The 16,372-nt window shown below is 43.2% G+C and overlaps 1 protein-coding gene across 4 annotated transcripts in view; it reads left to right on the top strand.

The window, feature by feature from the left end:
* The window catches only part of C1PH16orf78 (chromosome 1p C16orf78 homolog), a 598,571-nt gene that overhangs the window by 54,923 nt on the left and 527,276 nt on the right, over positions 1 to 16,372 (top strand). For 2 of the 4 annotated variants that reach the window (XM_069649646.1, XM_069649652.1), the window contains exon 2: positions 6,897 to 7,040. The exons of the other annotated variants lie outside the window; for them this stretch is intronic. In XM_069649646.1, coding sequence (XP_069505747.1) covers positions 6,897 to 7,040 — 144 coding nt within the window. The remainder of the gene's footprint in view (positions 1 to 6,896; positions 7,041 to 16,372) is intronic. 4 annotated transcript variants of the gene reach the window in all.

The raw sequence follows: 16,372 nt of genomic DNA, 5'->3' as shown, positions 1-16,372 counted from the left end.
TTTACCATAAATTAAAAAATATATAATGTTGTTCTTCAGAAATTTCACAATAAAGAATGATTTTCAATAAGAACTAAATAGTTCTGAGTCCATTGTGTGAGATAAACACAAGTTGCATATGGATGGTTTTCCATGCATCTTTTTGTTATCTCTATGCTACGATGCATTTCGGGCCTTCAGGTATGGACAATTCTCAATGTCTAGAGATTAAAAAAAATATATATATATTTCAATCTAATATCACATTTGTTGTTTCCTGGTTGATTTATTTTACAAAGTTAATGACAATTAACATTTGTGTTCTGGCGCTAGCGCCAGTTTTTAGTTTCATCATTTAAAATCAACCACTTTGTCAATGTCTTCTCTTTTTCCAGAGGGTGACCTGGAAATGAGTACAAATTACTACCATGAATATCATCATGGTTAGCGGGCTAGAACCGGGACCAGTCGCTAAGTGTTAGCGCTGTGCCCCAGCCCTAAACCCATTTTTTCAATAGTGTGCCTGCGTTTTTATGTCAAGAATAGAATAAAGCTCACCTCACGAGGAATCTATTATGTGTGTTTCGTTTTTAACTATAGATGATCCCAGATTTTAAAAAAATAGTAGTTACTTGGGTTCAACTGATGTTTCATGCCCAATTCATTTTTCCACAAGAAGGATCCTGTAGTGGGATATCCACTATTAAAATAAATATACTTCAACTTTTAGTGTATTATAAGTTGTTGATGCATTATGGATTAGTACCTTATTCCTTCTGTGCCTCCTGCTTCTATTTTCCTGTGATGTTCTTCTCAAAGCTCTAGTTGCTGCTCGCAGGTATGCAGTGTTCCCTGTTTAATCTCCCTTAAAGTTACACGTTCCGTGTCTCCTTCTGTAAATAAATTATGTATGCAGATTCAATTTTGGGTCTATTCATCTGATCTTGCTTCGCATAATATCTTACTGACTTCTGTTCTTACCGCGTACGATAACTATTGCGTTCAGGTTTTTCGCTCGCTTCTATTTCCTGTGGTGTTCCTCTTTGCGCTTCGGTTACTGCTCGCGAGTATGCAGCATTCCCTGTTTCATCTCCCTTGTAGTTATACGTTATGTGTTTTCATCTGTAAATACATTGTATGCGTGGATTCAGTTACGGGTCTATTCATCCCATCTTGCTTCGCATAACATCTTATGTTTTTAAAGCGTATATTGACTGTCACATTTGGGTTTTCACACTCATGTACTTCTTCGTAAGCGCTTACAGCATTGTTGTGTCAGGTTGCTATGGGAGCACCTCTGTGTCTATACCTGTTACGTGCCGGTAGTCGACTAAAGGAAGGACTAAGTAACATTTCATGAAGGGCGCCATCTTGTGATGGTTTCTTGTGTTTCTATTAGTCAATGGCTTTCATGAATTTGCTACGTTAAGTATCTCAGTGTGTTCTATTGCAAATTTTTCTGTTGATATTATTTATAGCTTGATTGTAAAGTGGACATGGTATGTTGCCACATCCTTTCATTCTTGGTATTTGATGTGGTTTAGAGGTTTTGAGCTTTTTTTCATGAAACACTTAAATAAAAGACTATTTCTGTGTCTGTGTGGTTGGTGTAATTTGTAGCTGGATTGTAAAGTGGAGATGGGGTATTTCCACATCCTTCAATTCCTGGTATATCCCTCTCAATTGGTGTTAAGTATTGGTCATAAGAAACAGCTCGGTTCCCATTCCATATTCATTCCATTTGGATGCATACAGTTCAGACGGTCAATCCAATAGTTTTCACGTTGGAGAAGCAACCAGTTGAGGTTAACTCTTCGCCTTGATACACTTACTTGCTCCAGGATGATAAAGCTAATCTGGGCAATGGTGTGTTTCTGTTTGATGAAATGTTGTGCTACCGGTGATTTTTCTGATAACATTCTGATGTTTGATTTGCGTTTTGACCACCTGGTTTTAGCTTTCCTGGTGGTCAGACCCACATAATACAAACCACATGGACATTTTATCCCATAAATTACATCTTGGAGTCACATGTTGTCGTGTGGTGAAGATTGATTTTGTATCCCTTGTGAGGATGGTTGATGAAATTGCCTCTAATCAAATTATTGAAATTGTGACATGGCATAGTGCCATTGTATTTTTGTGTTGACTCCCTTTTGATAGCAAGGTCTGCTTTGATTAGATGTTCTCTAATTGATTGGTTCTTATTGTAAGCAAATAAAAGCAAATAAAGGTGGCTCAGGGAATAGTCTGCTCATCATAGGGTCCAATGGTAGAGTCATACAGTTCTTCTTGATTATTTTCTTAATTTGTGGACTCTTTTGAGAATATGTGGTTACAAATACTAATTTCTCAGTCGGTTCACGTACGTTTGGTGCCAATGATTTCCAATGATTTTGATCTGTTGATTTTCCCTGCTTTCTCTGCACTGGCATTGATGTACATTTGATCATATCCTCTCATTTCAAATTTCTTCTTTAGTTCTTCTGTTTTTTTGATGTATTCATGCTCTTCTGAAATGATTTGCCTGTACCTTAAACATTGGCTAAATGGTATGCTCTCTATTGTGTTTTTAGGGTGAAAACTCTCTGCGTGCAGTAAGCTGTTTCTATCAGTGCTTTTTTTGAACACTGTGGTTTCTAGTTTCCCAGATTTTATGTATACCTCTACATCTAGAAACTCTATGAAGGTTCTGCTGGTCTTAGTTGTGAAGTTTATTCTTGGTGCCATGGTATTTAAATGTTGAACAAATTCAGTCCTTACATCCTGTGAGCCAATGAATATGCTGAATAAATCATCTATGAATCTTACAAATAATTTTAGATGTCTTGTCCATTTAGTGTCACTGAAAATGTTTTTTTCTTCAAGATACGCCATGTATGTATTCGCATAGCAGGGAGCCATTGCGGCTCCCATCGTTGTACCCGATATTTGAATGAAATATCTGTCCTCAACATGAAAAAGTTATTTTGTAGAACTATTTTCAACAATTTCAAGATGAAAGGTTTGTCTGCTATGCATTTCCCAACAGGGGATATTAATAGCCATTCCATTGCTTCCAGGCCACCTTGATGGGTGATGTTAGTGTATAGACTTGCCACATCCATGGTAAACAAGATGTTCTTGTCTTCATCAATATGAATATTTTGCAATTTATTTAGGAAGTCATTACTGTCTTTGATTTATGTCCTGAAATTATGAATTAGCGGTTGCATTGCTCACATAAATCTTGCACACCTTTGAAAAAAGCTAGGACACATCTGAATATGCTCGAAGCATCCAAAGCAGAGTTTTCCATGCTTAAAGCAAAACAACGTTTCTTTTGGGGGATATGGCTGACAAGATCTTAGTGTGAAGGCTTAAGATAAAGGGTAGGAACGGTCAGATTGTGAGAATTAGGGGAAAAGAAGGCAAGATGGTATACCCTGAAAAGGAGAAACTATTTGATGAATATTATTGCACTCACTATAACCCAGAAAATCCCACCCCCACACTAATTGTGAATGTTCTAGATAAAGGGGCACTCACCGGCTTGCTGGGGCATAGCAATAACCCCTTAATAAGGATATTACTAAGAACGAAATTCTACAGGCTATTTCATCCCTAAAATGGGCAAAGGATCCTGCACTTGGTGGCCTTTCATCCCCGTTCTCTAATGCCTTCAGGGAGAAGCTCTTAGATCCTCTGCATAGGCTATTTAAATAAATGTGGGTTCAGGGGAATTCACCCAATACAATTTGAGAAGCAAGTGTTGCATTAATCCACAAGGAGGGAAGCAACGCCACCTTACCTTCTTCTTATCGCCCAATAGCGGTTCTAAACACAGATATTAAGATATATACTAAGGATATTGCCTACCGTTTGGAAAAGGTGCTTCCCACTATGTTAACCCTGGAACAATCCTGGTTTGTTGATGGAAGGCAGGGATCTGGTACCCTGTGGAAAATAGAAGGGCTTATAGACATCATGCACAGAAACCGCAAGCCAGCCATGATACTGGGCCTCAACACAGAAAAGGCCTTTGACTGTGTCCAGTAGACCTTTCTTCTTGCAGCAATGAGTAGATATAACCTGGGAGAAGGTTTTATTCAAAGTGTCTTCTCCCTGTACTCTGCGTCTGTTGCAAAAGTCACATCCAACAGACATCTTTCTCAGGGCTTCGGATTCACGAGGGGGACAAGACAGGGCTGCCCTCTTTCACCCTTGCTATTTGCCCTGTTGGTTGAACCCCTGGCTACTGGGATCAGAATGGGTGTAATGTTCAAAGGGATCCCCTATGCAGAGAGTGAACATAAAATTGTGCAATTTGTGGATGATATAATCCTCACTCTGTCTGAGGCAGAGGCTTCCGTCCCCGCGATACTCCATCAGTGCAGAAGTTCCACATAGCCTCAGGCTTCAAAACTAACCTTGACAAAGTGACGCTCTGGATACAGGTATGGACGAGATAATATTGGAACACCTTGGCGAAACTGTCCCCCTTCAGGTGGGCCAAGGGCACATTAAACAATCTGGGCATACATCTCACACAACAGTGCTCCTCCTTATATCAGGTCAATTAACCTAACCTGCTGACAGAAATTAAAACAGGCCTTAAAATATGGGCATCGCATGCAATATTGTTATTAGGCAGGGTGGCCTCAATAATGATGAATAACCTGACTAGGCTGCTATACATGTTTCAAGACCTCCTGATTATAATCCCTTTTCAAACGTTTAAAAAACTACAACAGGAATTGCTATCCTTTGTCTGGCACATTGTCTCTCACAGGATCTCAAGAACAACGTTACATTGAACAAGTGATAGGGGAGGTCCGCACTCCCAAATTGTAAGTGATATTCCAAAGCATCTGGATTAAGAATTCTTCACGAATGGATCCACATGCCTACTAATAAAGGCTGGAAACAGCAAGAGACATCAGTGGTGAGCACACTTCTTAGATACATGCCCTCGCTCCTGCCCAAAGATAGACCCCTGAGCCCATATGAATTTCCATCTACCAAAAACAAACCTTCAGGTACGGGATAACATAGTCGTCAGGCTGGGACTACCCTCATTTCCCTCTCTGATCACCCAATCCACATGAACATAGAATGCTCACCAGCATATGTGGGTAAAGCCTTCTGCAAATGGTGATTAGGCGGTTGTGAATTCCTTTCCCGTATGGTTGATTATTGTCAGATCAGGTCCTTCGACTCTTGCAAATACACGTTTGGCCAGGATGAAGGTGACCCCTTCTGCTATTGGCAGGTGGGACACTGGAGACAACAAGCATATACCAAGAATACATCCATTAGACCACTTTGAAAAAAGGATTTCCTTGGCGGGCGACAACACAGGGCTGATATCCTGGCTTTACACATGCTTGAATGCTTAACTAAACAAGAGCGTGCCTTCTTACACCAACGCTTGGCATAAGAACGTGGGTATTATATATCCAGAGAGCGTCTGGGGTAGCATATGAGAATACTCGTCAATTTACTGTTTGTCAGCAATATGCTTCAAGGGAGTTTAAATTCCTATCTAGCGGTTATTTCACCCCAAACAGATCTAAGCATATGGTTTGGGGGATGGTTTGTGCTGGAGGGGCTTTTGGGGAGCAGGTACATATATTCATATCTGGTGGCACTGTCCCAAGGTGACTGGGAAATGGACGGAGGTGGCCCACATACTAAATCAAATGACTAGCTCGCCTGTGCCAGTTGAGCCAGCCCCTTTCCTTTCAGGCATATTTGAGAAAGAGCATGTCTGGATATATCAGACACACCAACCTTCACTGAAGTGCATGCTTTCTGTAGCAAAAATCTCAATGGAAGCTCCCTGGAAGTCAATGAAAGCACTTTCTCAGGATGACTGGTGAGGGCCACATGTGGACTCTACTAATGAATGTAAAGACGACTTCTACTGTGTAGGACAAATTATTCATATGTTATGGGAAATGGGGGCCATTCCTAGCTATGTTAAAACCTTCAATAAGGATTACACTTGCCCGCCCGCCCGAGTAATAGCGCTGGGGCTCCTGGAATGCACTTGATGACTATTTCTCTAGGTCTGTCTGCCATAGAGCTGTCTGCGATTGGGCGGTCTGCTGTACATAGGCTTCCATAATATAAACCCCCTATTCCGATGGCTTCAAACAGTAATTTTGTGAATTTTACATCCAGGCTGATTTATATGTATATGCTTCATCAACCATGATTGATCGGTTGTGTTATTATTATTTTTATCTTTTTCCTGTATGCATTCATTCCTTCTAAGATGTCCGACCATGAGGCTTTCTCCGTTGTACTGCTGGAAATGTGTTGGCTCTTGAATTCTTTACAAATATTTAATAAAAGCATTTGAATACAAAAGATCATTGTAGGGGAACACTAAATTTGAAGTGCAGGGAGAGGATTGGTGACACAAGTTGCTATACTGTTGGATGCATAGAGAAAATAGTTGCAGGTCACTGTCATCTGAGCTTCATCCAATAAGTTCCCAAACTAAACTCTTAACATGCCTCATTCCTACTCATAACATCATGGAGTCAGTCTGTTCACATTAGTACATTAAGTCAAATGGGGTCTTCTCCTGCTGCACTATACATGGATTCCTAGGAAAGGTAAGGGCAAGTTCCTTAACTGACAAGCGTCATTTGCTGGTGTGCACTTACTGGTGATCTTTGCTATGCTCATATGATATGGCCTCTGAGGTCCATGTATGTAAAGTAAAAAGGAAACATGACATATATAACACTTCTATAGTGGGGATGGCCACAAATGCAGAGCCTAGTGACCATAGATAAATTGGAATTGAAAACCACAGACATTTATGAGTCCTTGTTATGATTTATTATTCTCCTTCTGAATGAGTGCTGTAATTCTCTGGCGTTCTGGATCCCTGACCTGTAACACATATGCTTTCCTATCTCTAGCTGAATAAACTTAGACGATCGCTAGAGAGTATGAGGAACTTGAATGATAATCTACGGAAACAGGAAGAAAAGAAGGTTAAGAGGAGCCTAGCAAAGCTTACCGAAGTTAGCCAACCTTCAGCACTGTATAGAAGCTTGTTCCAGGTACTGAAGCAATTTAACTAACTAAGAAGTTTCAATGTGATCCAATATCTTCCCACATTTACAAGATTGGCCAATGGACAGACGAATGGAAAATACATGTTGCAAAAAGCCATTGTGAAAGGACCCTATTTTTTACATTTGATAAGCAGGCACACCTCCATCAATATTTTGTTTGTAGAGTAGAAGTTGTGCATCGCCAGTCTTATGATAGACAATTCCCATGGTCCAATGACTGAAGATAAAAGTGCCCTACATGAAGTGTTATTGTGCCAGAATTGGGTAAGTATCCTGTCTTTGGCGTGTCTCCATCTGAATTGAAAATGAGTAACTCAATGTCACTTCACTCAGGCAGTGTGCATCATGTGAGATGTTCGTTTGCACAGCATTTAACAAACCTCAGTCACTTCAAGGGATTTTGCCTTGAAAGGGTAGTTTTTGCTTGTCCCAAAATAATAGCAGAAACATGAAAAAGCTGTTTAGCTAAAGGAAAAGATGTGAATGAACGTGTTGCTTCATAATGTCAGTAGAAGAGTGATTACTAGAAACCACTACATGAACCTTTATCACTAGAATAATATGGTAGTCCAAACCTCTAAGAAAGGATCAACTGGTAGACCCCTCACCACTGGGAACATCCTCGTTCATACCATTTCTACACGTGTGTCTCTATCTGGAATCGTATTCTTTTTTATTGGGTTATGCCTTTGCAATATCAGATGTAAATACCTGTGTAGCAAGTTGTGTACTAATAAAAAAATAAACATTAATTCAAGTCTTTTTTGTCAAACTGCCACTTAAATGACATTTTAAAAATTTCATGGGATCACTCAAGGGGGTGAATAAAATATAATGCAACCCCCACCGACACACACAACGCCCTGGAGAACCTTGATGATCTTGTTGGCAACCCATGTCTCGTCCCCCACTTGGTGCATTACCAATGTGTGGAATTGGTCCATGGATGGCTCTCTACTGATGTGAAAATATGTGTTTTCTTATATCTAAGATTGGCGGCCCTGGCTATGGTAGCATGAACGAGATATAGGTTTGGTTATCCAGCCCATGTGGATTCATCTTGGCTACAAAAAAAGACTAGATAAAATCCCTTTTAAAAACATTCTAGGTTTGAGTCTGCTTACACTAGATAAAGAAAAGTATTTTAAAACGCTTAGCATGATTACACTTGAAATACATTTCTGTATGAGTAAACATGCTAGAAATAGAAAAATACTGTTCTGTTTATTTCCGGAGAATATGGAATATACACAATACCATTCTAATAGATTGTGTTCTCCCATGGATTCCTAATCTTAGATATATCCATACTTTTTTGACAGCAGAGGGCTCTGTTGTGCATCGAGTAGATGTCCCTCGACGGTTGTCATTCCCACGTCTGGATTTGACGTTGATGGTAGTATAAATAGCTGCACTGCGCCCGTTGCCTCCGTTCCATTATTCAGCATGCACTGCATGCTCTCGGAACGGTCTGACTTGCCTCAGAGAGTCTCTCGACTAACGTGATTTAAATAAATCATGATGTCTACGCTGAAGACAGGCTTTCAAGAAATGGGCAGGCTGTGATTCATAGATGTCAGTCACTGATCGACACAGGATTTGTCCCTGGTCCCTCAGCAAAGAACAAGAGCTCATCGAGTGTGGTTCCCGCAAATCGATGACCAGCAAGGGCCTGAAGGAGAGAAGATCTAAACTCACCCTAGGTTGGTCGGTCTCCAAATCTCTGTCTTCCACACCTTTGAAAAGGAAAACTCTCTCGATAGGCCCCAGAAACGATCTCAACATTCCAAGCGGTAAAAAACCAGAAGCAATTTCCATCAATCTTCCTATTTGTCATCTAAGAAGAAGTCAAACAAATTAAGCCATCGTTCCTTATACTCTGACTCCTCAGCCGACAAGTGTCAGGTACGTTTTCCAGATAGGTTCGCTTCTGAGGCATAATGGGAAAAGTTGAGAGAGAAAATTATCTTTTTCTCTCCTTGTCCCTGGAAAGAGCCAAAACTGTCTGTTGAACCCACCGTGTGTTCAAAGACTGGCAGGGAATCCAGCAATGTTTTGACCTGTGCACCCACGAGCCCAAGTCTGAAAACCTAAGGGATTTCATCTCGCGTAGAATCGACAGCATCAACCACAGAGACTTATTGAAGCAAAAAGCTTCTGTGACTTTCTTCTCAAAGGAGTCGAAGTCGAAAGGGCCCTCTATGTCGACATCAACTTCAACCTCAGAGATGAGTTTTAAACCAAAATCTAAGACTGATTTCTTCAGGTCTTTTGTGTCCATCTTCAAGGAAGAATATGATGTTGTACCCTTCGGGTATGAATATTTTGGAACACCCAATGTTCTAGAGGAGTGGGTCTTGGATTAATCCTGGCTTGAAGACTTAGTCACTTTCCTGAAAGAAGCCAATGTTCTGAATACCTCTCATGAGGTTGAGTTTGACACTAAAGACATACACTCCCGCCCTAGTGCAGCCTATAAAACTGTCATGATTAGGCTGACTGAGTATTTGGGTTGAAGGCGTCCTGCTAAAGATCTTACCCAGAATCACCTTACAGGCATTCTTGATAGAGGCCCTCCTAAGGAGCATGTGCTGCCCTTCCAGACAGAACTTAAAAAACCTATTTTATAAAACTGGCAGAAACGAGAGACCACTTGTGCTGTAAACAAGGAATTTGTGAAGAAGTACCGGCCTTCTTCTGTTGATGCTGACTTCCTCTCCAGGCACCCTTTACCAGAGAAGTTGATGGTACAGGTGGCTACTTCAACCACAAAGGCTTCAGCTTATCCGACGATCCCCCCGGATAGGGACGATAATAATTATGAGACACTGGCTAAGTGGGTATTCTCTGCTGGAAGTATGGCACTGAAAGCCATTAATGCATTTTGTGCTCCGGCGAAATACACCTACACATTATAGAATGTAATTTTCCAGGCCACAGAGAACATTCCTGAAGGCGAGAAAAGAGCTGGTTTAAAGAAATCTCATCACGGATGGCAAGGAGGCTTCCTGCCAGTCACTTCAGTATGGCCTTAATGCACCAGACTGTGTTGGCTGGTTTTTGGGCTTAAGTACGGTAATAAGAAGATTTGCATTGTTATGCAAGTCTGGGTTTGCACTCGACATCCAATCAAGGCTCCGGGACATGCCCTTTGATCGGTCCAACCTTTTTGGATCAAAGGCAGACAACAGCTTGGAAATGCTATACGCTTCTAATTCTGCTGCAGAATCTCCAGGGGCAGCCATTCTTCAGCCGCAACAAACACCTGTGCAGGCTTGGAGAGGGTGTTCCTTTCAGTATTACTCATCTTTTGGCCAAGGGGGAACAGGTCAAGCTACCCAGAGAGGACAAAGTATGTTCACACCTGCCCCAGAGGCTGTGGGGGAAGATCTACTCAGGCAGCAACCTCCTCTCTGCCTCTGACACATCCACAGCTCCAAAACCTCTCTGAGCACTTTGCTCACAGAACCCCAGTGGGAGACAAGTTGACCCAACATCTGCAACAATGGCACTAAATTACTTCAGGTGCATGGGCACTACAATCAGTGTCCCAAGTGTACTCTCTCCCCTTTCTACAAAGGCCACCAGATTTTCCTATAACTGAGCAATCTCTTTGAGAACCAGATCCAATCCTTCTTCAGGAGATTATTTCTCTGTTGAAGAAAGTTGCTGCGGTAAAGGGTATCCGCAGCGGAACAATACCAGGGTTGGTACTCCACCTATTTTCTGGTTCGCTGGAAAGACGGAGGACTGAGACCCATCTTTGACCTGAGATGCTTAAAAAAGTTCCTCAGGAAGGACAGATTCAAGATAGATGGTCACTCTTTTGCAGATCCTACACGCCCTTCAGCTGCTGGATTCAAAGTTAAGGATGCTTACTTTAGTGCACCTGTACAGCCCAAGCACAGAAAATACCTGAGGTTCACTATTGGCAGTTCCCATTATCATTTTCGAGTACTGCCTTTCAGGGACATCTCTTTCCCGAGGGTCTTCCCCAAGTTGATGCCGGTGCTGGCAGATAATCTAAGGAGTCTGCTGCAGAGTCTTTTGGTTGCGGTTGCGAGAGGACTCTACAGCTTTTGCTCCTGAACCCTGTGAGGACCTGCTTCTTGTCCTATTTTTGTTTCACCTGCTTCCACCTGGTGCCTTTAAAATACCTAGAAGGCCGCGGAGCGGCCGCGGAGTCTGCTGCAGAGTCTTTTGGTTGCGGTTGCGAGAGGACTCTACAGCTTTTGCTCCTGAACCCTGTGAGGACCTGCTTCTTGTCCTATTTTTGTTTCACCTGCTTCCACCTGGTGCCTTTAAAATACCCAGAAGACTGCGGAGCGGCCGCGGAGTCTGCTGCAGTGTCTTTTGGTTGCGGTTGCGAGAGGACTCTACAGCTTTTGCTCCTGAACCCTGTGAGGACCTGCTTCTTGTCCTATTTTTGTTTCACCTGCTTCCACCTGGTGCCTTTAAAATACCCAGAAGACCGCGGAGCGGCCGCGGAGTCTGCTGCAGAGTCTTTTGGTTGCGGTTGCGAGAGGACTATACTGCTTTTGCTCCTGAACCCTGTGAGGACCTGCTTCTTGTCCTATTTTTGTTTCACCTGCTTCCACCTGGTGCCTTTAAAATACCCAGAAGACCGCGGAGCGGCCGCGGAGTCTGCTGCAGAGTCTTTTGGTTGCGGTTGCGAGAGGACTCTACAGCTTTTGCTCCTGAACCCTGTGAGGACCTGCTTCTTGTCCTATTTTTGTTTCACCTGCTTCCACCTGGTGCCTTTAAAATACCCAGAAGACCGCGGAGCGGCCGCGGAGTCTGCTGCAGAGTCTTTTGGTTGCGGTTGCGAGAGGACTCTACAGCTTTTGCTCCTGAACCCTGTGAGGACCTGCTTCTTGTCCTATTTTTGTTTCACCTGCTTCCACCTGGTGCCTTTAAAATACCCAGAAGACAGCGGAGCGGCAGCGGAGTCTGCTGCAGAGTCTTTTGGTCTTTAGGCTCTGCAGGCTCCGCGGCGCCCCCCCAGAAAATCCACCTACTGAATCATTCAAAGACATCTAAAACCTCGCAGGTGACCTGCCTCTCATCACGAGCTGAACAGATTGTCCCGCTGTCTTTGGCGGCAACCCACTGCTGAACAAGACACAAACATCTGATCCCAACCAACTAATAACATCCTGGCGAGCCTCTAACCTTCCCAGTGAAGACAAATCCACCCTCTTTCCAACAACCATCGGTACGGATTGTCACATACACCCAAAGCACCGCTGCCTGCCCCGCGGGAATTCAACGCCGTGACAGGCTCCCCGACTCCCACTTACCCATGCTCTGCATCACTGACGCCGAATTTCCTGATCGACTCTCCACTTGAGCCCCGTCGCGACCGCTGACAGCTGCGCTGTCCCCTCGTGTGCCCGCATCGGCTGGCCTGGAGCTGCGCGACTCCCCTCTGACGCCGGAGCCTGCTTGTGCCTGGCGTACACGCGCCTCCACTCCACCTGACACCGAACAGAGTCCTCTGCTGCTCGTGCTTTTGCGGCCCCGCCCCTGCCATTCAACGTGCTGTCTCCCGGCACCCGCAGCTGTACAGCAGCCCCATAACGCCCTATACCAGCTCGTCAAGACTCCGACGAAGAAAGAAATAGCACAACCGACCTCGGCTGAACGCCACAAAGAGCAATCTGAAAGCAGCACCTGCCCCAGCAAACAGGTAAACGCGCGGCGCAGCAGATACTCGTCCTCCTACCCAATTTCGCAGTAAATGCTGCCCTAAAAATGCTTTTATTCAAAACCCCCTCCTTTTAACTATATAAAAAGCGGGGAAAAAAAAAAATCTCCCCGCCTCAACCCCTAGACCCCGAACATTACAACACCAAAAGAACAGTCCCAACAGAACAGAAAGAATATATGTCAACGTCCCAGTCGACTAATCGAAATCTACAACAGACAAACTGTAACTCGACCTACTGCAGAAAACCGTGAAGAACAAACATCTATCTACGCCTACCGATCAGGAGACCGAAAAGGGTCGACCCTTGGATCCTGATCTGATCTCTACCGACTAACTGAAGTCTGTAATAGACTACCTCCAACTCTACCTACCGCAGAAAATCGTAAAGAGCAAACATCTGCCTACCTCCGCTGATCAGGAGACCGAAAGGGTTCGCCCCTTGGATCCTGAAACCTCAACCCTAACCGCTCCAGAGAAACAAAACGATCATACAACCTCGTACCATTCGCCGATCAGGAAACCGAAAGGGTCCCGCCCTTGGATCCTAAAAGCGCAACTTGATCCTCTACAGAAGACCGAAACGAAGATACACCAGCGCAGCCTCGCTGATCAGGAGACCGAAAGGGTTCGGCCCTTGGATCCTGAAAGCGCAACTTGATCCACTACAGAAGAGCGAAACGAAGATACACCTGCGCAGCCTCGCTGATCAGGAGACCGAAAGGTTTCGACCCTTGGATCCTGAAAGCGAACTTCAAAAAAAAAAAAAATCGCGGAAGACCGCAACGAACATACATCTGTGCACCCTCATCGATCGGGAGACCGACAGGATATGACCCTTGAATCTCAAACGACACACCATCTAACCCAGCTCAATCTAGTACAGTAAGCTGCATAGAACCCTACTCTCGGCCACAAAACAACTTGACCGCACCAAATACCAAGACGTTTGAATTAGACAAAGACAACAGCAGCAAGCCCTAACCAGGGGGCCAGTACTCTGAGAAACCAAATAGGAACCTCCCAAAACTTAAGTTTAGCAAACTACAACTGGGAAATAATGACAACAATTCGCACCAATAAACAACACCCAACTCAACGCCCAAAAACAAGACAAACAACCAAGACCGTGATCACTAACACCACGGAACAAGATTCAAAACAGCTAACACTGGAGCAATCCTTCAAGAAAGTGACATTGTACAAAGAAATCCCAAAGTCCCTGACACAGAATTCACACTCTAAACAGAACTCAGAAGACATCAGAGACCAAAATCTAGAAACTGTTAATCCCACTGTGACATCCCCCCGACTATTAGTGGAGTCACACAGTACAGTAGAAAATCAGCAACTTATCTCAACTGGGCTAAATAGCCCGGACATTAAACCTCAAGCTCAGAATCCAACTACAGAAACTGGACAACCCACCATGTCCGTACCATCATTACCGGCTCTCCAACTCGAACAGCAACTGATCAATCCTTCAATTGCTCTGAACACAAACCACCAGCCCACAAAACAAGATCCTTCAAACAACGTGATACAAGACACCCTGACAAATCTTATAACCAGCAACAAATAACCCATGGAACTTACAACCAAACAGCTGCAGACAACCACAAAACAGGAATTAACACCGGACAAACAAATCTGAAATCAGCAATCCATGGAATCGAAGAAACCACACGAAATAGATAGCAATCCTCAGGAAATTGCTAATAATCAAGAACCAAAACACACAGCCGACCCTGTCGGCTTCAAGCCAACCTCAAACTGCCAACAAACTGAACGAACACAAGACTTAACTACAAAATCAGCAGCTCCAACACCAGACCAACAGAAGCAAAAAGAAAAAGCAAGATTAGCACGACTTGCGTGGCTTAAAACCCACAACTCCGCTAAATCCACCAGCACAGTGGAACCAACAACATCCAAAACAAGAAACAAACTGGCAAAACTATCACTGGACATTACCGAATTTGAGTCAATCATGACTATTGCAGAAAAAAGAAAAGAAGTTTTTGGAGACCTAACAGAAGCAAATCAAATGCAATCAACATCAACACCATGTATCCCCTATGGAAACCAAAACAAGCAGATGAAAAAAGAACGGCAACCAGAATTGGATGAACGTAAAACTGTCCCATCACGATTCAACTATGACTCGGATGAATCCTACTATACCCCAGACCCAATAATCAAGAACCAAAAAACAAAAGACCCCCAACAGAAAAACGACAACCACGAACAAGCTGAAGAAGATACACACCCAAGAATCCCAACAACAATGTTAGATTTGCAAAATATGCTCATCGCAACACTCTCCCAGTCGATGATCCCCTTCTTGAAACTACATGAAGATTTGAAAGATTCAATAAAAGATCAAGCGACCCTTCTAGCGCTAATCCATTCAAAACAGATACACATCGAACATTTTGTCTCGACAGTGGAATCAAGACTGACAATAGAAGCAGACGAGACACACCGGTGGCAACAAAGACTAGCTGAGATTGCAAGAGGAGACCGACAAGAGAAAACATAACTTACAGGAGAACTATTACAGATGCTCAAAGAACACCATCATCAGCAAGCAACCAGACCAAACGACCCACGGCTACAAAGCCCGCCGTTTCTAAAATCGCCACAATGTCCAACTCAGACACAACAACTACCTGAAACCACCTCGGACCTTGCCCAACAAATACCAAAAGAACCGAGTCAAAATATTACTAACAAAAAAACAGAAACCATTACCCCAAGCAACATAACAAAGAATCCAAATGAAAACTTTCAGATTTTCGAAAAAGAAAAAACAACAAATGAAATAAAATGCACCCAACAGAAAAATAACAAAAAACGACAAACGGGCTCGCGATCGTTTCTAAGAAATGTAAACCAGAACACCCAAATTGCTCAACAATCAAAGAAGAAACTACCAGTTGCCAACACACGAAGTATTCAAGTTCAGCTAGCCCAGACAAAACCCAAATTAGCGCAACCTATCCCGCCACAATCGCCGATCGTCGAGGAATTGCTCAACATGACCACCCATGAAGAACAACGATCAGAAAACAATCAACAGTCTTCGCAACCAATAATCCAGACGAGTTACATAATAATCGACGAATACGCCTCAATCCTCGACCAACAATCGAAACAAAATCAAGACAACTCTACTGTACTCTCCCTAGAAGAAATCTCAATGATCTCAATGGAAAACATCTCAACAACCACAACCAGAGATGAAGCCTACGACCCCATCTCGTCGATCTCGATAACAACAACACCACAAGACTCCAGTCGACACAGCCAGATCCGACCAACATTTGTCAATCCACTACGACAAAATGAAATATATGAAATCCACATTGAAAATGCAAATAAAAACCTGGAACCGGTAATTCTAAATAGAACAAACCTACTACGCCTTTTTGGCGTAATACCTCGCCTGAATAAACTCACAACAAAAGACATTGCTCTGATAACCTTTAAAGACGATCGGAACTTGGAGAAGATCGTCATAGAGCTCCCGGACCCCAAAAACCAAGAACTCATCATATCAACACGAAGACAATTACACAAATTGGGCTTCTCATGCTGGGCCTCAACA

The sequence above is a fragment of the Ambystoma mexicanum genome, chromosome 1p (genome assembly GCF_040938575.1).
Source record: "Ambystoma mexicanum isolate Mex_15411 chromosome 1p, UKY_AmexF1_1, whole genome shotgun sequence".
In the NCBI taxonomy this organism is placed as follows: Eukaryota; Metazoa; Chordata; class Amphibia; order Caudata; family Ambystomatidae; genus Ambystoma; species Ambystoma mexicanum.
The sequence above is the reverse complement of the archived record's forward strand: the minus strand, read 5'-3'. Positions and strand labels throughout refer to the sequence as shown.